The 22,045-nt window shown below is 41.1% G+C and overlaps 3 protein-coding genes and 2 non-coding genes across 5 annotated transcripts; all 5 read right to left on the minus strand.

The window, feature by feature from the left end:
* Positions 1-232: 232 nt before the first annotated feature.
* On the minus strand, positions 233-11,607 carry LOC118213121 (5'-AMP-activated protein kinase catalytic subunit alpha-1). Its single transcript, XM_035391826.1, has 9 exons — positions 11,393-11,607; positions 8,039-8,180; positions 7,214-7,307; positions 6,783-6,927; positions 5,699-5,786; positions 4,966-5,190; positions 4,132-4,627; positions 3,484-3,610; positions 233-3,156 (listed from the first exon to the last, which is right to left on the minus strand). The coding sequence occupies exons 1-9, from the start codon at positions 11,487-11,489 to the stop codon at positions 2,894-2,896; spliced, it is 1,677 nt and encodes a 558-aa protein (XP_035247717.1). The 5' UTR covers positions 11,490-11,607; the 3' UTR covers positions 233-2,893.
* Positions 11,608-13,802: 2,195 nt separating this feature from the next.
* On the minus strand, positions 13,803-16,925 carry LOC118213398 (uncharacterized protein C16orf46 homolog). Its single transcript, XM_035392309.1, has 2 exons — positions 15,807-16,925; positions 13,803-15,016 (listed from the first exon to the last, which is right to left on the minus strand). The coding sequence occupies exons 1-2, from the start codon at positions 16,059-16,061 to the stop codon at positions 14,099-14,101; spliced, it is 1,173 nt and encodes a 390-aa protein (XP_035248200.1). The 5' UTR covers positions 16,062-16,925; the 3' UTR covers positions 13,803-14,098.
* Positions 16,926-17,327: 402 nt separating this feature from the next.
* rpl37 (ribosomal protein L37) lies at positions 17,328-21,165 on the minus strand. The gene is made up of 4 exons (XM_035392310.1): positions 21,042-21,165; positions 20,007-20,142; positions 19,625-19,709; positions 17,328-17,431 (listed from the first exon to the last, which is right to left on the minus strand). The coding sequence occupies exons 1-4, from the start codon at positions 21,042-21,044 to the stop codon at positions 17,362-17,364; spliced, it is 294 nt and encodes a 97-aa protein (XP_035248201.1). The 5' UTR covers positions 21,045-21,165; the 3' UTR covers positions 17,328-17,361.
* LOC118213495 lies at positions 18,376-18,455 on the minus strand. Its single transcript, XR_004762445.1, has one exon. It is a non-coding gene; the product is annotated as a small nucleolar RNA SNORD72 (small nucleolar RNA).
* Positions 20,230-20,309, minus strand: LOC118213497. Its single transcript, XR_004762446.1, has one exon. It is a non-coding gene; the product is annotated as a small nucleolar RNA SNORD72 (small nucleolar RNA).
* Positions 21,166-22,045: the final 880 nt, after the last annotated feature.

Below are 22,045 nucleotides of genomic sequence, written 5' to 3' on the forward strand. Positions count from 1 at the left end.
AAACCCTTTCTATGATAAATGGCTTATTTTCCTAGTTCTGAGGGAAAGTGGATACTAAGCACAACATTGTATTATTTAAAATGATGATGCTTCACAGCTAGCTAGCTAACACTAAACCCAACATTACAGAGAAAGAATTGAAAAACAGAATATAATCATGATTGGAATGTCAGTTAGCTAACTATTGAAGTAACATGTGCTAGTATAACAGAAATCTAGTACAAATCTGGGAGGCTTGTGCAATGTAGCTGTTTATTAGGCATTTCTGTGTACATATGATTTCAAATATACATTTGTCATCAAGTAGGGTCCCATTACAAAAGAAAAAAGTTTAGACAATGAGACAAATGATTCTATGACTGATCCCCTTCGTATGTTCACTAATCCTGTAATACTGGCATACCAAGTGAAAAGTTTAAAATGCACCATTCTGAAGGAAAACAACTGAATTACTGTCTGATATTTTTAGAACCCAGATAAGTCAGTGACTAAGGAATTTTAGAACACAAAATGTTCTTAACACCCTTAGATCAGGACAAAGACCAAATCAAAAAATGTCCTCCCTTGAAACTTGACAAAATTACTGCTGAATACAGCACATCTTCCATTGTGACAGCTGTAACAAAATTCTGATATTTTGGTAACAGGTATGGCATAGCCTGGACAAGAATACTTCCACACTACCAGCCATATACAAACAGTGGGGATCTCTTCCCATTGCTTTAAATAAAATTTTAAAAAAAGAAAAGAAAAAAAACAGTATTGGTAAGGCAGCAGAAATATTGAGGGAGTGGCTTCTGAAAACTTTATAAACGGTCATCCAGGGCAGCCGTGTTTGGATTAATGCATCCTATCCCCTCCCAACGGGGTCGTTTGTCGTTGAAGAGGACATGACTTGGGTAATATACGCTGGGCGATGTGCAAACACATCACTGGAGAATAACACTAATAGATTTAACCAATTTCACCAGTTTCAGGCAGTTTAGCTCGCGTGAATATCTACTCGCACCACAGTTTGCATATGCATATTATGTTTTGTCCTTAAACTGGACTCAAAAAATAATGCAAGTGCTACATTTCATGAACTCTTTATGCACATCAGCAACAGCCCCATGAGACAGAACTCACGAGATTCTGTTAAAAAAGTGACATTTCCTTACATTCCCTATTCAAAGTTAAAGGCAGAAAGCATTGTGGATGGACTTAATAGGGGCCTTAGTTTACAAATGGTTTTGAAGAATAAAAAATATTTTTAAAAATTAAAAAAAAAAAAAATTAAAAAAAAAAAAAAACATACCCACAAAAGGCATGGAATGTTACAATATAAAATTAGAGATGCTGAATTAAATTAAAAATGAAATTTTGTGCACAGCATACTCCATTTTTTCTGCATACTCCATAATGCTCCCTCTTAACATCTGAAGTGTCTTGCTAGTCCACTGGCAGACACATCAATCAAAGATATTTTAGGGTCCAGGGACATAAACCAGCATTCCTCATTTCAACTATTTTCAAATTAAAAAAACAAAACAAACATGCGGTCATCTGTATATACACCATCTCTCTTCATTATGCACTCTCAATTAAAATATGTTTCATAAACAAACATTTGAATTTGGTCACGTGTCAAAATATCTAAATAGGCCCAAAGACCCTAACTATTTCTACTCAACACTAGAGTGAGTTGAACTAAGAAATTCATGGGTTCTGCAATACTGATAGGACACCAAATGCCCAGAACATAAGAAAATTAAACTCAGGGAAGCCAATTACAACCCCCCATTTAAGAAACACATTTTCTGCATGACCACAGTACAGCAGGTTTTTCAGCACAATCTCAAAATAACTTGAATGGTCTGAACAGTTTGCTATGTTTCATTAAGACAATCGTTAGCCCACATCATCCTGGGCCAGATCTGTGAACTGATATTGTCAAGCTGCTTTGCAAATCTCATTTTGGTTAAAATGTAATAATTTGTTCTTTAATTTTGTTACAAAATATTTATTTATGTTCACTCACATTGAGGCAGCTTTTGACTAATGAAGACATTGGAGCAATCAAGTGTAGCACAATAACTGTGCAATTAAAATGAAAAAGCACTAATGATTCAGGAAACATTAACATAGTCAAGAATAAAATGTCATCCAGCGATATAACTTGGGGGGAAAAAATCCACATTTATAGAATATGATCTAGGATCCCCTTTAAAGCATTGATAAATATATCCAGATTCAAATATTTATTCTTTATATATAAAACGCATCAGGACAAATGAATTGAAAATAAACATTTTACAAATTGGAAAAGCCATGGACAGCTAATCTTTAAAATGATTGATATTCACACAAAATGAAAATGCAACACTAACTGGAGATGTACAGGATCAGTGTACTTCCTTGGAATGATGATCATATCTGCATTGTGCAGCTTGTTATACAAGTTCTGCAATGGTACTCAGATCATCAAATTTTAAAATCAGAGCAGCAAGTACAAGAAAACTGTGCAAAAGTGCTTCCTGCATCCATTTCCATAACGCATGCAGGTAAAATTTGCTTTGTTTTCTCTACAAGACAAGGATGACACATCACTGAATACAGTACAGGAAATTCAGTGTATCACTCTGATGACAAATACGTAGGATGATTAAATGTGTCCTGGGGACCTTCAGATATATGATCTAGAAGTATGTAAAATAACCTAAAAATATTCTACTTACTATAAAGTGGCTTAGCAATTATCGATCGAGAAACCTTCCCAACCCGAGTTCGCCCAAATCGCAGGGAGCGAGACTGCATCAGTGCCATGGAACTAGCTCATCCAAGATGGGAGGAATTGAGCCATGAATCAATTGCATGCTTATTGCTATAGACACTCAAAGGCTAATACGGAAAATTATCGTGCAAGTAGTTTGATGAGGTTCGCGCACATCTCGAAGAACTCTATTGTGTGGCTTCCTGGTCGGGGGAAGGAGTCGCCGCTGCCCGAGTCGACCGAGGACGTCAGCGAGGACGCCAAGGAGCCGTCCGAACCCTTGACGGACGCCTCGGCCTTGGCCTCGCCCCCCTCCCCCTCGTTCTTCAGAGAGGCTCGGTAGTTCCCCACCGAGCCTGACCTGCGAGGGGTGGCAGTCCCAGATTTGGCCTCTACCATTTCATCTGAGGTACAGAGGGGGAGAGAAAGGTTAGCGTCCTTAGCTGTTCATGTGACCTCCTGCACAAGCAAATCAGAAGTTACCCATTTGTAAATATTAAAATTTACTCTCTTCAGTAGTATATTTATGTATATTATGTGTAAGCCACAGGGTTTGTTTTATTTTTTACATTTTTTTTATATATAAAGCAATTCACATTACTGCATTATTGTTGCATCATAATTGTCCCAAGGTTTGTAAGTCTCTGCTTCACATTCACACTACATTTCAGGCTTAATAAACTACTGGTGCTCAACATCATTTCCAGGAAGGGTGTCGACACTGGACATACCGTCTATGCTACGAAAGTCTAGGAGGTAGGTCCTGCTGTCAACCTGATAGAGCTGCAGACTCATCTTGGTCTGCATACCAGTCACCGGGTTCTTCCTCCGCACACGCAGGTAGTATGGATTCACAACCTGGAAAATCAGAGTGTGAGAGCGAGAGAGCACTGCCCTGACTCTTCAGAAAACCAGAACAACTCAAATGAAATGCACGCAAGGACACTTTTTTGTTGCCTTTAGTTCTGCTTGTGAATAAACTGCCTTCTTTACAACCACCACAGCATGCAGCACACCAGTAATGTGAAGGTTAGAGGTTGTCTGCATATGGAAAACAACCATTAAGGGAGGTTTATAAATAACAGATGCTTGTAAACCTTGAGAGGAGGAAACTGACATGGCAAGAAATGCAAACAGTAAGAGAAGCTGCCTAGTTAATATTTATTGGATTGTGGATGAACCACTCACTTTGTCTTTAACCAAGTTAAACAGATACTGCACCCCACCACGCCCCACCCTCTCACCTTCCACTCCACTCCACCCAACCCCACCCCCTCACCTTCCACCCCACCCCACCCTCTCACCTTCCACCCCACCCTCTCACCTTCCACCCCACCCCACCCTCTCACCTTCCACCCCACCCCACCCCACCCCCTCACCTTCCACTCGTATCCCAGCTGCTTCATGGCGCGGCACACCTCGGACATGATGTCGTTGGGCCGGCTCTGGCTGCGGATGCCCAGGTGCCACTTGGCCCGGCGCACGCCCTGGTGCTTGGATTTCTGGGGGTTGAGCTCGTCCAGGGTGTGGCGAGGCCGGGGGGGCGTCTCGGCCACCAGGAAGGGCACCCGTTCGGGGTGCGGCTTGGCGGCCGCCAGCTGGTGCTCGTCCAGGAAGGACTCGGGCGGGCTGCTGGCCAGGTAGAAGTCCTTGGCCTCGTCCATGATGCGCCGGTTGTCGATGATGAGGTGGTAGGCCACCGCCAGCGGGTCCTGGTGGTTGCGGCTGTACAGGCAGGTCAGGACCTCCTCCTCGGTGCACTCAAACTTCTCACACACCTCCTTCAGGGCCTCGTCGTCGATCATAGAGTTGCTGTAGGAGGGGTCTTCAGGGAACAGGTACTTGGGAAGGCCTTCTTTGAACCACTCATCCTCTCTGCAGAGGCCAACAAGGAAAGTTGTGATTCCCTCCAGGAGAGTCAGACTGATGACAGCACTCAGAACTACTTTATCATTTTAATGGATATAAGTGTGTGAGCACCGAAGCAAAATCATTCTGGGTTTAGCGATATCACTAAGCAAGGACCAAGCTAAAATACTACTAAAACCAAACAATAATTTAAAACAGATAAACAAAACGCACACATTTTAGTGAAAAGGCTTCCGTTAAATAAAGGTTCAGTACTAAAATCAGATTTATGGGAGTGCACAGTAGAGCACAGGACCATAATAAGACCCCAGCGATGGGACGTGTGCAGGCCTGCCGAGACTCACTTGATTTCCTTAATGGTGGCCCTCTTCATGGGGTCCACCTGCAGCATGTGTTTCAGGAGGCTGATCACCGTGGGGTTCAGGTACTGCGGCGTGAAGAAGATGCCGTCGCAGATCTTCTTGAACAGCGTCGGCACGTGGTCGTCGTCGAACGGGAGGGTCCCGCACAGCAAGGCGTACAGAATTACGCCACTGCTCCAGATGTCCACCTCTGGACCGGCGTACAACCTGGGAGCAGGACAGCACAGCTTAGGACAAGCTCACAAAACACTATTTCTCTACAATGGTATCCATGTTCTCTCTCATACATGCACACCAGTATTGTATTTGCATTGATTCACTCAGCAGGTGCTCACACCCAAAGCAACTTACGAGGTGACGGGTAAAAAAAACATGTGTGTCCCAGGAGCAAGTAATGCATCAAGAACATGGGTGAAGGACAGCACTTAAAATTCACAACTGAAAAATATCAGCGCTGTACTGTTATCTGTTTATTTTAATTACACATTTTTCACAATTCATAGATATTTATGGGAATGAAATATAGCTGTTCATGTAGATTGCGGAAGAGGCAAAATGGAGAAGGTCAGTGTTCAGTTTAATGAACAAAGCACATGAAAGAATGACTGCAAAGCAAATGGTCTTCACCAGCTTGATGTGATTTTCCATCAAGCCTGGGACCGCAGAAAAGATGATGATGCTGTTATGCAAACAATACAAAGAAAAAATGAAATACCTTCCTGAAATTACTTCAGGGGCAGCATAGTTTGGAGAGCCACAGCTCGTTCGCAAAAATTCCCCATCTGACATCATGTTTGACAGACCTGCAAAAACCAAAATGAGTCAAAAGGGCGACAGAATAAGTCTCATTGTTTTGACATCTCACACACAGTACCCAGGAGATCAGGCCTATTTTAGTGAACAAGGCTCAGGTATGCTTGGTATCATCTGAGGTTCAGATGACACAGTTTCCAGCTTCCACAGGGTCTAGACTTTTACCGCAAACTGTAGGCGTAATAATTGTGAAGCAATTATGTGCTGTTAGTACTGCCTGTCTGCAATAAAGTCAAAGTAAAATGTCAACAACATGAGATCAAATGTAATTGTGTTCTCGAGCAGAGGTTTTGATTGCACAGAACCACCGTAAAAGTCACAGTAGCGCCACCTGGTGGCCATACAGGGATGATGAGCTGGGTGTACCCCGTGAACTGGCCAAAACTGGTTCCACGTACAGAACCTTACTGCAGTCAACACATCAGACAATTTCTAAATGTATTGGTAAGCAATGTGGTAAATTCAGACGTTGACCACTGACAGGTATGGTATTTTTGACTCAGTGCTTCCATTCATAAAGGATGCATGCTTGCCTGTGTAAGTGCTTTGTATAACTGTTTTGATCAGATTTTATACCAGTATTTATAGGGTATAAACAGTATTATTACCTTTATTGACTAACGTAGCCAGAACATGCTTCTTCCCAGTGCCCTCAAACAGCCTTTTAGTGCTGCTATCCTTCCCATTAGAAGTGCAATTAAGTGAACACAAGGCATGAGTTAAGATTTAAAAGCCATTTTAAAAGCAAAGAATGGAATATGTTTCATACTGATGCACAAGAAGGGTACATTACACATTATCACTAGGAAGGAAGGGGAAAGGGCCAATGGGATGCCATTAAGAGATGGCCTGCTTTTACTATTGGGAGGTGTGCCAGTAAAATAGTTCTGAATATGCTTTGCCGGTAATGTGTTCCGGCAAGCCCCATTCCATAAACCCATGCCTCGGGAACCGAGGAAGCAGCCCTCGCGGGGGAGGTCACTCACCGAAGTCGGCGATCTTGGCGTTCATGTGCGCGTCCAGCAGCACGTTCTCGGGCTTGAGGTCTCTGTGCACCACCATGTGTCTGTGGCAGTAGTCCACCGCCGAGATGATCTGCTGGAACAGCCTCCTGCTCTCCTTCTCATCCAGCTGAGGGCACAGAGGCGGAGGGAGCGGTTACAGCACACAGGGCCCTACCGAGACCCCGGGCAAGCTGAAGCTCTGTGCTTCACCGGTAAAGAGTCACACGGCTTCAATGCGAGCGTCTCCACTACAGTGTCAAACAATACGGCAGGTTCTAACACTGGACAGAGATAAGAAACAGACAGACCTGCTGTGGGAAACTTATTCATTACAAGTAAAATTCTTCATTTCTATGAATTCTGAGACATCTGAAACCATTTTGTAGGTTGCAAGACGAGGATTGCCATCTTACCTTCCCATTTTTACAGATATAGTCAAAGAGCTCTCCACCAGAGACATATTCCATCACCATGAAGATATCTGTAGGTGTGCTGATCACCTGATAACTGCAGCCATTTAAAAAGAGAAAATCGTTACTCATTTCATATGAAGAGGCAGTTAAATTACTCACCATAAAGACTAACTCAATATTTAGACTAGTTCCTGTAGGTAGCGATTGGTTAACGGTCGCAATCATATTCTGTTCATAAATGGGAAGCGACTCGGGGAAATCAAAAATAATAGGCTAATAGCCAGTACTCACTGTTTTCTGTGGTCATTTTTTTCAAAGAATAAAAATGACTTTAACCTAAACATATTCTGAGAACTAAATGACAAACAGCTGAATGTCAGGACATGGATGACACTGAAAATATGATGAAACTCAAGAGGCCCAATTAGACCAGTAATATTTCACTGATCTGACAAGAGTTTATTGTGGTTTCCTTGTAAAGTAGCATTTCAAGCATCCCAAAATAAAATGATTGGTATGCAACTGGAGATTGTTCCCAGGAAATACCAAAAACCCAGTGATATTTTAAGAGTCCTCTATGTAAGGTTCCCTATAAACTCAAAGAATTCCTATAAAGTTAATGATAACTGAGAACACATGATTAAAAACAGTGGGGAAATAGCCTTTAATTTAATTACCAGGAAACAACCCTAAAGACTGTAACAGAACAGGCTTTGGGTTTGTTTACTTCACATAGGAAAGTAATCAGCAGGAGCATCGGAGAATAATTGCGTGCCTTTAATCTTAAAGTGATGGGCAGGCTGCATGTAGTAATCACGGACTCACAGCTTAATTATATGAGGATGCCTGAAGAGCTTGAGATTCTGAATTTCCCTGCGGATCTTTCCCACGACATCCAGGCTACGGATCTTCTGTCTGTTCAGGATCTTCACGGCTACTTGGTGCTTGGTCAGTTCATGCTGTCCAACTGGGGGAAGGGAGGTGTTCGTTAGAATTAAGACAAGTAATTTCACAAAAATCCACAGCAAATAGCCAAGGTCTTAGCTCTTTGTTATATACAGTATATATACACATGGCCATAAATTCATATCATGGGTCTACATTTTTTTTTCTGCCACCAAAAAAGGAAATAAAAACTGAACTACACAGTAGTGTGCTTATGACTCTCTTTCTCCTCCTCTCTCTCTCTCACAGACTCAGATACACGCAGTCATAACAAGCACTTGCCTTTATTCCCTTTGCTATTTTCACAGTATACATGGGTAATACCTACTTAATATGCCTGGCACCTACCAATATGCATGAGGATAACATGATCTCTGTAGACCTTTAAGGGCCATATCATAGAACTGTCAAGATCACTTTGCAATACCAAACATCACAAGATGTGCAAGATCACAGCATTCTGGAAATTTGCTGCTTTACTTGGATCTGCTGGTGCAGAAAATATCAGAGTAGATTCCTAACCTACAAAGTCCTTTACAGCAATGATGCAGTTTAAACTAAATAACAAGGATATAAACCTACATTTTTGCAACTTATTTCCTATAGCCTAATATGGTCTTGCAATTCACCAAATTTGGAACGCATTCAAGCACGACTCTGGTATTCGCATCTCTGGAGAACATCGCCGAAAACGGGAAAGGCATCATGTACAGGGAGCAGGGGAGCCGCGGTGAGGTGAAGCGGTTTACAGGCCTCGCATGCAGGCTGGCAGAGGCTGCACTTTATCTGCTTTAAGAGCCGTCAGCGCTAACGCTGCGCTAAGCGTGTTCTTAACGCTAACCCAAACATCATGCCAGTGTAGCGGCCGCAAACGTATCACATACTCCAGCGGCCCAGGTCCTTTCTGGCGGATTGCAACAGAAAGCGCGAACCCAAGAGGCGGTATGTTTTTTCCGCCACTGTACCCTGCATGGAGGTCACCGGAGAGGGACAAGTTCACAAATAACTGAGACTGAGTCTGCAGCGCCACTGGTAACACATTAATGGAGCTCATTATCAACAGAAAAATCTTTCGTGCAGAAAATCGCCGCGGCTGTGTTTTGAAACCGCCTTGAGCAATAGTATTGCTATGTGGGTACGATGGCAAAGGGTTCATTTCCCTGTGCAAGGGACATACTGGTGGTGAGACAACAGTTTTCTGAATGGCAGGATTATTCCAGGGTAGGGCTAGGCTGAAAACAACTGAAAACAATAATTCACCACCCTGACAGAGCGGTTTATGGTTTAACAGACAGCAGGAGGTACAGCATCAGCTAAGAATGCAGCTTGATCGGAAGACCACAGCAAAGTTTCAGGTGGTGACATGTTCTGTTCCAGGGCAGCAGCACTGATGACACAGATAAGGCATTGTGAGAATCTGGCATGTTCAGGCCTGTCCATTTACACTAATTGTTAACTGGTACAGGGATAAGTAGCTCTTAAGACAACAAACAGGCCCGGATATAGTCCCTTAAGCCATAGGCTATATAACTTTTTAACACATAGCATGAACAAATGTTATGGAAAACAATGCGTGCGATCCATAAGATACTATCACCACTTTCAAAATCACAACTTTCCCTTAATCATCAGCACTGCTGCTCTACGTAATGGAATGGAAAGTTTTTGCACTGAATACCTCCCTTCAGTTGTGCAGTCTAACGCAGAACTTAAAGCTGTCTAAATACTCAGGTGGTTTCAAATGAGTTTACATGCAGCAATTCTCACAGTTCACTCAGGCTCAGGGTGCATATTACAGACCTCAAGAATGACCACATAACAGAAATACACTTGCCATAGTGATTCAGTATTAATCATCATTTAGGCGAAAACCAATGCCTGACTACACAAGTGTAAATTCACTTTTACTGTCTGCTAGTTAGATGTTATCACCGAATGCCATATACCACCATACAAAGAATGTCATTATCACTCCTAGCACAGTAAACATGTAACAACAGACACAAAATAAACACAAGGCAGTGTCACAAATTGTAAACCGAAGGGATTAACACAGTTGACATTCAGTAATAATTTTCCAAAGTGTTTCCTTTAAATGATTTCAGGAATGATGACAGCATATGGTGAGTGTTAGCAAAAGGATGACGGCAATACTTTTATATTAACAATTTCTACACCACGTTGATGCATTGAGTCTTAAAAACAGAAAACATATGCACGGTTATATCCACAAAACAAGCTCAGCTAGTACAATTTCTATCTGTCAAGAAATGTCGATAATACAACATTCTGCACAGTGTGGATATAGTAAATCCACACCAGTGCTTCTTGAAATCCAATACCGAGACCCCCAGCCATAGTGTATAGTGAACCTGAGTTCAATGTCACCATCCCTAAATTATACAGAAATACAAATGAAGCATCTTGACAGTCTCGATGTGAGATTATTAACAAAGCTTATTAATGATTATTAATGGGTTAAACACTGTGTATGAACAGTCAACCATGTTCTTGGGTCTCTCCATACCTCAGCTTTAGTATGTCTAACACCAAGCTCCTGAATGGGTCATGTTCTTCTCCATGACTCACAGAACAGAATAGGCTATATACAACTGGAAAAACATGGGTGCACATTTTAAATTAACTGCGTACCACAGTTCAAAAGTTCCCACTTGGAAACACATAGGACATTTCACCGACCTAAAAACAAGCTAACTAACGTTAGCCAGGTAACCCATTCGAAAAACATTACCATTACTAGATAGCAAGTCAGAGGATGGTTCGTTGGTCCATCAGTAAGTTAGGTGCTAGCTAGCTAAGTTAGTCGGCTCTATAGCTGACTAGCTATATACGCCAGTCAGCCAGCCAGCCAAATAGCTAATTTGACTAACTCCAATTCATAGAAAATCAAATCAGTTGGCTAAAAAGCTACCAAAGTTAGCCAACTAACGTTAGCAAATTAGATGCAAAGTAATCTAGAGGTCTCCAACTCGCACACGGCTGTAAATTATTGTGCCGCAACAGTCCCCATAGCTAACGTTAACGCTATTCTTCTTGGCAGATCAACGTGTTGCTGTGTTGAAAAGAAATGTCGAATTTAATAAGGACACGTGTAGTCTAGACAGCGAGAAACGACATATCTGCTGAAGCTACTTCTAGCAGCTATCTTCGCCAAGGCTGTCTTTTTCTGGCACTAAACACACATGTTCCGATCTAAAACGTTTCAACTCTTACCTTTAACTTTCCCAAAGGTTCCTACCCCAAGCGTATCCCCGAGAATGTAGTGTCCTATCTTCACCCTTCCTTCATGTTTCTGTTTATCCGTCGCCATCTTCCCGCAGGAGACCTACCTGCAGCAGCTGCAGGCTGACGGAGATGATGTTGCACAAACAGGAAGCAGAATATCTGTTGCGACGGAAGCGCGCTACAGAGCCAAGAAATCTACATAGGCGGTGGTTGATAGATTATATAGCCTACCTAAAGAAAATAAAAACCCGAGATGGGTAATAATTGTACTGTAGCAATACGGTCGTGTTGACCAGCAACCACTGTTCATTGGTCACGCCGTCGGTCCCTTCAGGACGTGAAAAATGCGTTGAAATTATTCTGGCATGTGAAGAGAGACCACATGCAAGAGAGTGTTAATCCATTAATTATTATGCAAGTCATGAAGGCCTTAGTGAGTAGACAACGTGACATCACCACGATATAAAACCGTTGCTTGCTGGAGCAGTGCACTGATCAAATTTTGTGTACATAACACAAATGGAAACATTTTATTTCAAACTCAGCAGTAGTCCTGGGAGAAAAAAACGGTTGAGTAATTGCTGGAAGGTGACCTGCGCAAGGAACTTTACCAGGGTGACTGCTCCTCCAAAAATGTATGCAGATTAGTACAGTCTCTGATTAGTACTGGCTTTTTCATTCTACCAACTGAGCAGCTGTTGTCCCACGTGACTTTAAAACTGATGCAGCTGCCATAGACTGGCTAAGCTCCTAACTGACCAGAGGAGCCACTGCAGGATAATGAGTCTAATGCCATAGTCAGCACAGACACATCACTGCATTAAGTACAAGAGGCACAACTAGGTTTCGGGATAATTTGTACCGTGATTCATTATCCAACAGTAGCTCCTCTGGTCAATTAGGTGCTTCTGGGCAAACTTAGATATGTTCAAGACAATTACATTCTTATAACATTTCAATATATTTTTCCAAGAAAACTCCATCATCACACACAACTCTACACAGAAACTAATGAAATGTTTACTGTAAATGATCTTTTTACTCTCCTATACTTGAATACTGAGTCTGTTTTAAAGCCAAAATGTATGGCTCCTATGAGAACCATAGGCCTTTGTATTTAATGTGTTATGCAATCTGTCCTGTGCAACATGAATGAGCATTGAAATGTTCAGATTCACTGAGGTTGTTTTTGTTTTTTGTTCATCTTTTTGTGATGTATTCATATCTTTTAATGAACCACATATTACTAAAAACTGAGTGCATATCGAATCACACTAGGTTGTCATCATCTGTGATTCATTAACAGCGCTGAGACTGCTAATGGAACACTGATGCATGCACAGCACTCTTCCTAATGCTTTCACCTCTTGACTGTATGTTAATATGGAAAAATATTACTGAAACCACCAACCCAAATGCCTAACTAAATCCGGGATCCGATCTCTGTCATTGCACATTTGGCCAGCAGAGGTCATTAAAACAATGAATACAATACCAGATTGTGCTTGTGGGTACATTCTCACCAGTTCAGACCCAGCAACTCCACCAATAGTAGCTGTGATTACCCCACTACAGCAACATCAGCAAGTATATTACTTTGATTCATGTCAAATCCTGTGGTGTGTCTGTGTTAAAAAAAAAATATTGAATGCTCTTTACAGTAATAAATTCCTTTTCATTGTGGAAGGGAAACACCACTGCATGCTCTGTGTGGCGGGGCACCAGATAAATGTTAAGATCATTGACCACCACACCTGGGTTTGGCACATGCAGAGGGCACTGAAACATACAAGTTGAAACAGCTGTTGAAACCTCCCAGTGGCAATTAGGCATGAGCGCTTACCTTCAACTGAGCCTGACTCCCATTGAAACTGGCTGTGTCTCAGAGGTGCTGCACAAGAGCTGTTAACCTGGAACTTGAAGGATAGTGCTCACAAAGCCATAAAGCATGAACAGCTGGCACCACATGCGGAGAGAATATCAGACTAAAACCCACAACATCCCCTTTGAAGCCAGACATAACAGAGCTCAAACACTTGAACACGGCACCCCCTTTATGGGCAAGTATATCCGGACACCCAAAGCACTGACTGCAATGACAGTACTTCTGTAGTTGTTTTATTCTGTGTGCCACTGTTGTCATTGTTATTGTTTTGTATGCTGTTTTATACTGCTTTGGCCCTGTCTTGGCTAGGCCTCACTTGCAAAAGAGGTTCTAATCTCAATGTGACTTCCTAGTCAAATAAAGGTTTATACTTCTACTGTCCCTGCAGGGCAGCAGTGTGCCTCCACACATAAGATTCTTGAAACCACTCACTTTTCTGGGAATTCCAACACCTCAATGAAACTGTCAGAGCCAGGGTAAACAGAGCTTAAGTCACCACGCAAGCAAATTTAGTTTCAGGACAGTCGGGTAATACTTTTAATGAAAAGGCCTGCGTAAGTAGTGTCAATCTCAGCAAATTTTATTTTATTAACAAAATCCTGAGAAAAAACTTTCAAACTGACTGCATTTTCCAACAATTATTCAGACAATCTGGAAAAACTAAAATGCATACCATGATCTATCTACAAAATTCAAACTGTAAATGTGTTAATCACAGCTTCAGTTCATGGTTGACACAGAGACATGGAATCACAGGAATGAAGAGCACAGGCAGAACTCCTGACAATGATCTGAAGTCTACCAGGCCCTTAAACAGTAGGATACAGAATCCGATGAGATGCTGACAATATTGGAACCCTGGTCCCTAAAAGGACAGGTAGACAGGGTTCTGTCTGTGTTGTTCTCTGGCCCTGACGGCTCTTCGTGGATATTCTGTGCTGATTGTCATACTTTGCTTTTCTGCCCAACAAGCTTGCTGCATGTGGCAGTGCGTCAGAGGAAGTGACATATCTCCTAGGGATGCCGATACTGAAAGCAGAAAGCAAATTTTTGCTGGAATGGCAAGAGCGGTACTTTGGGGTAAGACGTCCGTAGTTGTCCTCTGAGATCTTCATGTCCATGCGAGAGGCTGGTATGGCTTCCTCTCCCTCATCACACATCTCCACTGTGGCTGGAATGCCATATGATCCATTCTCAGCCGTCAAGCTGTCTGTTGTGGTTAGGCTGCAGGTTCCCATACTTCTCACTGTTAATCCCACAGTGCGCCACGGAAAATGTGCAGGGGGAAATACGATGAGGTTTTCCATAACTTCTTTTCCTTTGTCCAGTGGACGCTGCTCAGGCACGTTTGTAGCTAGCCTGGACATCGTTTCTTCAAATGCATTGGTCATTTTATCACCAAATTCCGCCTGACTCGTTGCTTTCTCTCTGGCTTTGTGCCCATGTAGCTCTGTGTTTGGACAGCAGATTGCAGATGGGGAAGTGGATGGTCTCCTCTGGTACTTAGTGGGGACTGCAATGCCTTTGTTTTCACGTGCCTCTGCTAAGCAGCAATTTGCTTCCGAAGACTCAGAACTTGCTGCAAAATCAGGCTCAGCATTCTGTGAAAGCTTCACATCAATGCAGAGGAGACAGTGGTAGTCATTGTCTCCAGTCCTCGCCTTCTTACATTTCTTCTGCAACTGAAATAAGCAAAACATCGGGGCACACCTACTCCAGCCCTGGACCTGTTGATACATTAAACGATGGATAAGGGCTACAAACCTACTGCATTGTAAAATGCACATTAAATCTATGTTGTATGACTGCTCATGAGCTAATCTGATCATAAACCTTTTCTGATATGCTACTGGATGCAATGGGGATGATGGACTCCCTTTCCCTACAGGATACATAACACCAAAACATAGTTAATATGTTTGGAATATATTATAAGAGGAACATAGTGATTACTGGTCATATAAGGTATTATACTACTCAGTACAGGTACAGTAAATTCATACAGCAAATTGCATCCTCAATGTCCCCAAGTAACTGTGCAATGTAAAATAATAATGAATGAATGAATGAATAAATAAATAAATAAAAATAAATAAAAATAAATAAATAAAAATAAATAAATAAACAAACAAACAAACACCTTTAACAACGTATAGTCAAGGTCAGGCCAACATTTAAGAACATTTATATGGTATTTACACATGGATTAATGTTTTATCCAAGAATTCATGTTCTGGAATTATTCACACACGTTCCAACAGGCTATACAAAACAACAAATAACTAATCGCTATTTTAGTAAACAAAATAATTTTAAAAGTAATTTGTAGGACATAGTACCACATTTTATTTGGTACGTTTTTCCCTTCGCACAAAAATGGGCAACGTGTGGCATGTAAACTAACGCTATTTAGAGATGCAACATGAAGGAGAATAACCCTATAGACGATAACTAGTCATACAAATGGGGGGAGAAAGTTACTTAAACTAATGCGGCACGGCAATAGTCATTACTCACCGCTTCTTCCCAACCTGACTCAGCATGCAGCTGGCTGGAAAACTCTTTTGAAAAGCTGGCATCGCTATGATCTATAAGCCTATTGACATGTTTTCTGTCCAGCGTTCTGCAAATGAGCGCCTTCCATTGTGTATCATCCTCGGTCACCCCATTATTATCATCAGGAGTTACCGAATTGCTTTCTTCCCTCGCGTCCATTGTGGGAAAGGCCCGCGAATATCGTGCAACCAGCATCTTTAAGTTAGCGTTGCACATTGACGTCACAGAGGTCTTCGTGATGTGGAGATAACGTAGCAAGCTTCCCTGGTGCCTTTACCTCACTATGTAAAATACTGATTGGTTCACTTGCCTCAATATCAGAAAATAAAACCGGAAAAAACTTGAGCGAGTATGGTATATGCACAGATCAGTACACAATTACGTATATAGGTATAGGAAAGGATTCGACAGTTAACCACCATGTGCATTTAAAAAAATGTGTATACCTTTCAGTAAACCTCACATTTTCAATGTTGATGTTTTAATACAGGAAATAATGTAAAAATCACATGTAGCAACGTGGCGTAGTCTGACACAAAACAATGAGTTAGCTGGGAAAATACTGTAGAAATCAAATCAACCAGGTGACCTTCCATCCATAGGATAAGCTTTATCAGGAAACACTTTAATTCTGCCACTGGGCTCAGTCTATCGGAGATGCAGTGATCATGCAGCCATGTGGAGCAGGGATCCTACACCTGCCGAAAGCTCACCTTCTTGAAAAATACCCACTTGTTACATTGGTGGCTAGTGGGATATGTCCTTCTGAGTCTGCAGACATTATTTAATTGAAACAATCAATTCTGATGCAGCAAACCAAAACTGGTTTCTGTATTCCAGGTGTATCACACGCACCAAGTACAGCACAGGTGTCAGTGGCCAGTCCTGGAGGGCCTCAGTGTTCGAAGCTAATTAATGCCTTGAGGACAAGGCAAGTACATTCTTTAGCCAATCAATTACTTAAATGAATCACGGGCACTGAAATACCCCGAAAACCAGCAGACACTGCAGCCCAACTGGGATACTGACTTCTGTGCTGTACTTGGTGCGGAATGCAAGTTGTTGAATATGTTGAGGATTTTGTTGAACCCTCTAACAATGTTGACTGAATCCAACATTAAAATCAAATGCATCCATTCATCTCTATAGACCCTGGTTGTTCGTATGATGCTAGATGTATTCATTCTAAGGGAACAAAGCCTTAATCATCAATCAAACTGCTAGCTTGTCAGGCCACACACCATTATCCACTTACAAGTATTATAAAATAAATAATTCATGCCATGAATTTGCTAATCACAATGAAAATCACAAATATGTTGCTGCCTTGTGCTAACTGGAAAGATGTACCAAGATACAAGTTCCACAAAGTTTTACTAATTTAAGAATGTCTAACCAAATGAAGTTTAACCGAATGATTATCACTTCTTGATTAATAAAACATCTTTAAGGCTGGCACAAAGACCAAGTCAAATCCAAAAATAATTTAACAGCACATTTATTTTAAACAAAGTGTCTATGATGAGCCAGAGGCCGCCACCGCTGCTCTTTTGGGCTTGGGGGCTGTTCCTTCTCGGAATCCGTTTCTGAGGTTAAGAAAAGAAAAAAGAAAAAAAATGCGTCTGACATATGCACCAACATTCAGTATACTTGACATATTACAATAACACCTGTAATTTACCCCAAAATAATTTCTGAGGTTAAGAAAAGAAAAAAGAAAAAAAATGCGTCTGACATATGCACCAACATTCAGTATACTTGACATATTACAATAACACCTGTAATTTACCCCAAAATAAAACAAAAGTAAACAATTAGTTCACACATTTCGGTTGTGTTAAAAGGCTTTCCTTCTTTCATGTGTACTGCACCAAAGGAAACATGTACAAGTATAAATTACAACATATACACAGAACACACAATGATAATAAGCAATTAAATATGAAATTACCATATGATAAATTACTGCAAGTCCAACAGCCTTTAAATGTTATACCACCAAGTCTATGCCGTACTCTACTTGGACAACTGAATTAATTTCAGGTTTGAATGCCTATGATAAGAATTAGGCCAAATATGCAGACTACCACCTGAACGGTTGTTTATTAAAGAAAAGACTCAATGAGTCAATAATTCATATTCAATAGCCAGCGTCTTGAGATACAAGGACGAGAACCTTTTACCCAAAACAAATAGCGGGGCGAAATTAACTTGAGCCCTAAAAGGTTAATCGGATATTATATCCAAAATCTAGCACGTGTGACGACATCATACAAAGGGAATGGTTAAACTACAAGCTAAGGACAATTTGAGGTCCACGTATCATAAAGAAATATAGGATGTAACAGAAGACTTTCACCAATTGACAGATGTTACACTAACACTTTTGAAGTCACGCTTGGAACAAAACGAAAGTTACCGCAAAAATTATTCTTACAATCAGCATTACCATAAGATAATCCATAAACTAAGCATCCAGTATGATACAGGGATAATACAGAATGAATATGGACATGCGATGGGGTATTAGGTCTTGTCTCAGTTAAATCCTAGAATCACTGCAACTCATATGTTCAGACATTTGTTTTTGGATAACATCACTGACAAGACAGGTACACCAATTTTACAATAAATGGAAATCATGTCATGAAATTAAGGTAGAGGCATGAAACATCACTGTGGGACAGCAGTGTGAAGTTAAACTCATGCCTGCAGAAAGCATTCCAAATCACCTCCTCGCATCAGGACCCAAGTATGTAAAATGTGTAACATACAAAATGCAGCAAACTTAAGAGATCCGAGAAAAGGGCTTCTGCAAACTAGTGTAAACAATTTATTTAACAGAGGTATCTCACCGGCTGCAAAAAAAACAAAGTTTGGCAACTTTCTAGGACACAGGGTCATAGTACAATACATAGGCTATATGAAGTGCAGCTAGTCAATGTCAAACATCTAGCCAATTTGACGAGGCACATGGAACTGGCTAGCAACACAGAGCACAAGCTTCCCCCACTATTTTCTGCCATTCTCTCAATTCATTCTCAATAGGTTGTTTACACCAATGGCTTATTTTCCTCACCTAAATCAACATGACTCATAGAAACTAATTTCTGATGGCAGAAAATATTCCACAAAATCTTGGTTCCTCTACACCAAACATCTCAAACTAAAATCTTGCAGGCTGCAGCATCTGAAGGTATGAGACATTTCAGCACTTGTTTAATTTCAGTAACTAACTGGCTGCATTGTCCACACACCTTGGTTCCAAGGCCTAAACTGGCTGCTGAATCCAAGGAAACCAGACATTGCAGCCCTCCTGGACCTTAAGACCCATGCTCGATACAAAATTCATCACCAATGTGTTACTTCAATAGCAACTCCGACACCTTCAAGTAGATGTAAAATGTCTGATAGCTTATCACTCTTTCATAGAATTAAATTCAAACAGAAACAGTTTGCACTTCTAGGCAAGCTCCTAAAGTCGACAAATGTCTCCAAGACACAGGTAGGCATTACACTAAATATAAGCCGGCTCACTTTATGTGCTGTGTGGTTTTAATAATGTGCATATAATATGCTCAGGTTAAAGCATGTCAATCACTGCTAATGTTTGTGGCACATTTTGGGTATCAATGTAAACTGAGCGGATATGATTTGAATTTAGATTTTTTTTTTTTTAAAACACCCTTAAGAAAACCAAACCTGAAATATTTGGAATGTTCTGAAACACTGTGATTGGACAGAAACCCCGTGCCTGATTTCACCAGCCGAGTGCTCACCTGAATCTGCGGTACACAACCTTCAGATGCCTCATGCGACCTGTTCCAGTGGTGCTGCGCCTCATGGCCTTCACGCTCCAGTTGTCTGGAGAGTGAGAAGTTCAATTAACATCCAATATGCCAAAAACACAAAAACTGTTATCAATGACTGGTTTAACTTTTGGGAAAAAAAGAACAAGCTGTAATGCATTAAGAATAATTGAAAACTACTCAACGTATAAATATTTCACAAACTATAATAGAGAAAAAAAAGCAGCGTTTCTGAAATGGCAAAACGTTGTCAACTGGCGGTTGCTGACAAACCTCACTGCAGCCATTAGCATCACTTCAAACATAGGCTACTGTATTCCTGGTTACTTGTGGTTTGCCTGACTATACTCACACTTTCTCTTGCGTTTTGCGGGGTATCCACACTTTCCACAGGTACACTTTTGAAGGTGGTAAGCCTTGGAGCCACAGCGACGACACAGTGTGTGCGTCTTGTTGCGACGCTTTCCGAACGACGATGTTCCCTTCGTCTGCAATGATGAAAAACCGTAAGCTAAGCATCCAGAAGGATATAGGGACAATACAGAATGAATAGGGACACGTGAATGGGGTATTAGGTCTTGTCTCAGTCAAATCCTAGAATCACTGCAACTCATATGTTCAGACATTTGTTTTTGAATAACATCACTGACAAGACAGGTACACCATATGGCAATGTTGCAATAAATGGAAATCATGTCATGACATTAAGGTAGAGGTATGAAACATCACTGTGGGACAGCAGTGTGAAGTTAAAGGCTAAATTCATGCCTGCAGAAAGCATTCCAAATCACCTGAATCGCATCAGGACCCAAGTATGTAGAATGTGTAACATACAAAATGCAGCAAACTTAAGTGATCCGAGAAAAGGGCTTCTGCAAACTAGTGTAACCAATTTATTTAACAGAGGTATCTAACCGGCTGCAAATAAACATCATGTTTGGCAACTGTCTAGGGCACAGTGCGCCTAGTCAATGTTGAATATCTAGCTAATTTGACGAGGCACTTGGAACGCAGAGCATAAGCTACCTACACTACCTTCTGCCTGTCACTCAATCAATTCTCAATAGGTTGTTTATCCCCAATGGATTATTTTCCTCACATTAAAATTTTTTAAATAAAAACGGACCGAGAAACGAACACATCAGTTACAAATGTTTATCAGGTTGGTTTTAGCAAGACAACAAAACAAGCGATGGCATGACAGCTAACCAGGGTACTTGCAACTTAATGGGTTTAAAAAGAAAAACTAAAATATAAATGTTCACAAATATCGGGAAGGTTTACATAACCTTACTTAAAACTTGGCTCGTGTTACACTAGCGGTATTCATGTATACCGCTAAACTTCGATGTATTGTGATTTTCCCAAACATCTTTCTCAAACTCACCATCTCCCTCCTAAGCCCGACACGACAGAGACCGGAAGACGGCTCGGTGCAGCACAAAATCAACGCCGGGTTTTCCGGTGTAACAGACAAAGAAGTCGTACTGTGTTTTCCACAATGCGCATTACGCACGATTAGGCTAGGTAGTTCATAGCGTAAGAAAATCAGACGAAATAAGCACCACTCGGACGACACCGAGGTGTCTTCATGTTCCACGTTGTTTGTTTACTTTTTTAAATTTCATATTTGATATGAAATTAACTTCGTCCTCAGAGTAACTTTATACCAATCACTGACACATTGAGGCAGAATTCTCGTTCTTTATCATGCAAGTTTATTCAGAAAAAAACGTACCTACAATAAAGAAATGGAATGATTTGAAAGATAACCCATTCATGTTTCTGAAACTCCCTTCAGTCGGTGGTGTCAAGGGAGTACTACAACGTGCAGGTATTGGAACAGGCACACATTGCGGACTATTGCGATTGCGGCCATTTACAGTCGTATGGAACCAAAACTACATTAAAAAAGTAATAATGAAAAAAGAAACAAGCAATGAAATAAATGGATAATTTAATAAATAAATACATAAATAAGCAATTAATTTACAGGAGCGCAGCACATTGTTCACCCCCCACCCACCCCCCTGGGGGCGTGGCCTGTAAATGTACTGTCTCAGCGATCATTGCTGCCCTCGCCCCTTCTATGTTGAGCGACAGGCCAAGTCGTTTTGAACTAAACACATATAAATAAATACGAATAGAAATATATACGCGTAGAAATAAATACGCAAGGAAATGCCAATGTGCAAAGTGTCCGTCGGAAATGAAAACGTCGTGAAATAAATGAGACATAAAATTAAATGTTTATACATATGGAACTTAGCTTTTGTAAAGCCAAATCCACAAGTATTTCTCAGAATACTGTTTCTACACAATTGCCATTAAACGTATTCAAGTCAGTATTAGGGGAATGAGGCCTGCATTTAGTTTTGAAGTTGAAGGAAT

The sequence above is a fragment of the Anguilla anguilla genome, chromosome 14, assembly GCF_013347855.1.
Source record: "Anguilla anguilla isolate fAngAng1 chromosome 14, fAngAng1.pri, whole genome shotgun sequence".
Lineage (NCBI taxonomy): Eukaryota > Metazoa > Chordata > Actinopteri > Anguilliformes > Anguillidae > Anguilla > Anguilla anguilla.

What these genes read in the sequence shown, in the direction of transcription:
- LOC118213121 (XM_035391826.1), bottom strand. Translation starts at nt 11,489, where the DNA reads ATGGCGACGGATAAACAGAAACATGAAGGAAGGGTGAAGATAGGACAC. An exon ending in AACCTTTGGGAAAGTTAAAG is followed by an intron (nt 8,181 to 11,392) that starts GTAAGAGTTGAA and finishes CCCTTCCCCCAG; the next exon opens with TTGGACAGCATGAACTGACC. An exon ending in GCCACCATTAAGGAAATCAA is followed by an intron (nt 4,628 to 4,965) that starts GTGAGTCTCGGC and finishes TGGCCTCTGCAG; the next exon opens with AGAGGATGAGTGGTTCAAAG.
- LOC118213398 (XM_035392309.1), bottom strand. Translation starts at nt 16,061, where the DNA reads ATGTGCAACGCTAACTTAAAGATGCTGGTTGCACGATATTCGCGGGCC. An exon ending in AGTCAGGTTGGGAAGAAGCG is followed by an intron (nt 15,017 to 15,806) that starts GTGAGTAATGAC and finishes ATGTATCAACAG; the next exon opens with GTCCAGGGCTGGAGTAGGTG.
- rpl37 (XM_035392310.1), bottom strand. An exon ending in CGCAAAACGCAAGAGAAAGT is followed by an intron (nt 19,710 to 20,006) that starts GTGAGTATAGTC and finishes CTCACTCTCCAG; the next exon opens with ACAACTGGAGCGTGAAGGCC. An exon ending in GTTGTGTACCGCAGATTCAG is followed by an intron (nt 17,432 to 19,624) that starts GTGAGCACTCGG and finishes TCTTAACCTCAG; the next exon opens with AAACGGATTCCGAGAAGGAA.